This window comes from Pundamilia nyererei, unplaced genomic scaffold, assembly GCF_000239375.1.
Source record: "Pundamilia nyererei isolate P.nyererei 1_Seehausen unplaced genomic scaffold, PunNye1.0 scaffold00060, whole genome shotgun sequence".
Taxonomy (NCBI): Eukaryota; Metazoa; Chordata; class Actinopteri; order Cichliformes; family Cichlidae; genus Pundamilia; species Pundamilia nyererei.
The window spans coordinates 1,242,153-1,243,706 of record NW_005187461.1 but is presented as its reverse complement, the minus strand read 5'-3'; the positions used below and the strand labels follow the sequence as shown (position 1 = coordinate 1,243,706).

The 1,554-nt window shown below is 39.3% G+C and overlaps 1 protein-coding gene across 1 annotated transcript in view; it reads right to left on the bottom strand.

Annotated features, from left to right (window-relative positions):
- Positions 1-1,554, bottom strand: part of LOC102198796 (probable polypeptide N-acetylgalactosaminyltransferase 8) — a 25,506-nt gene that overhangs the window by 21,031 nt on the left and 2,921 nt on the right. Inside the window, exon 2 of the mRNA XM_013911292.1 lies at positions 999-1,167. Coding sequence (XP_013766746.1) covers positions 999-1,167 — 169 coding nt within the window. The remainder of the gene's footprint in view (positions 1-998; positions 1,168-1,554) is intronic.

The following is a 1,554-nucleotide window of genomic DNA, read 5'->3' as shown; positions in this document are numbered from 1 at the left end:
AGCTGGCATCCTTGTACATGCAGTGCTGCCATCTTCTGTTTCAGTCCGTTATTACACTCTTAAATCCTGCTACTTATTCCTGCGTCTTTTGTGATCTTACAAAGGTTCAAACGACGCGTCGACTATTAAATCAGTCGTCGACGATTTTGATAGTCGACGTAATCGTGACTAGTCGACTAATCGTGGCAGCCCTAATGGCAGCTGGTAAATATTGGTATTAAGTGGAAGTCACCTGCACTTGGTGTCTTTTACAATTAAAATACTACACCCATGTTCAGCTTTTAAATTATGCAAAAGCTTGGAACACTTGGTCACTTTGTTGTTCTAGAAATCAGTCTTTGACGTAAACCTACGCATACAGATTAGTATTTAAGGTTTGACTCTCATCATCCACTGGAGCACAAACTGGGTGTCATCAAAATGCTACAACACAGAGTGAACACCAGTTTTCACAGATATGTATATAAGCCGTCCAAACAAGAAAACTAGTCACAAACATGTGACATGATGATCTTCACTCAACTTTTGATGGTTTGTTTGAATTGGCAGATGTGAACAGGAAAGGAAAATGAGAGGCGTGCACATAAAACATCATGTTAACAGCCTGTATTGACTTACAATAATCTGCATGCCCTATAATTACTTTTTATTGTCACAGATGTTCTTTCTTTATAACCAGCCTACCATTAGAACCATTATTATCTCCTTCAGCAGGTTTTTAGGAGTGCGGTCGATGATGCTGCGCAGGGCTCTTTGGAGAACAGACAGGGCTTCATCCAGGTAGATGAGCACCACACTGAGACTTGGCAGGTCCTTGGGGTAACTCTTTTTCAGACACCTATTCATTAAAAAGAATTATTTACCACTGTATTTGTTTAGAAATTTGAAATATTTTAGCAAGAAATGAACTGAGTGGACTAAACTGTCTGGATTTTTTTTTCTTTGTATGTACAGAAGAGAGAATGAAAGATTGAAATCATATAAAATGAAAGTTGTACCGAGGATCTCTGGTATCTGGAAGAGGTCGATCCAGAGGGAGGCGATCGCTCAGATAAACATTGTACCCATACTTCTCATACAGGCTCTGAGCCTCTCTTTGGTCATCCTCAGAGAGATTTGCCCCCCATGTCTTGAACAAGGCCGAGTTAGGGAACAGTTTTTCAGACTCTTTTCATTTGGGTCTCCCTGTTTTGGGTTTGGATATTTGCATCATCCTCTGTCTGCTTCAATGTCTGCTTTTGGACTGTTGGACCTCTGCAGATTTTCTTTGCTCGTCTCTGTGCTCTCCCAGCATTTTCTGCATGACATCCTGTTTTTGCTCAAAACGTCTGAGTGCATCGTCTTCAGTTGAAAACGATAACAAATTGGAAACATCAACAAAGTTTTAAAATTACAGTATAAAACACATTTATAGAAGACGGACAGAGACCTGTGTTGTAATTTGATTTCATCTGTCATTAATAAACTGCATTACCATATGTATCTTTATCTGGTTTAAAGTCCCATGGTTACCATGCAATAATAATAATAATAATGAGGAACATTAACCCCTGA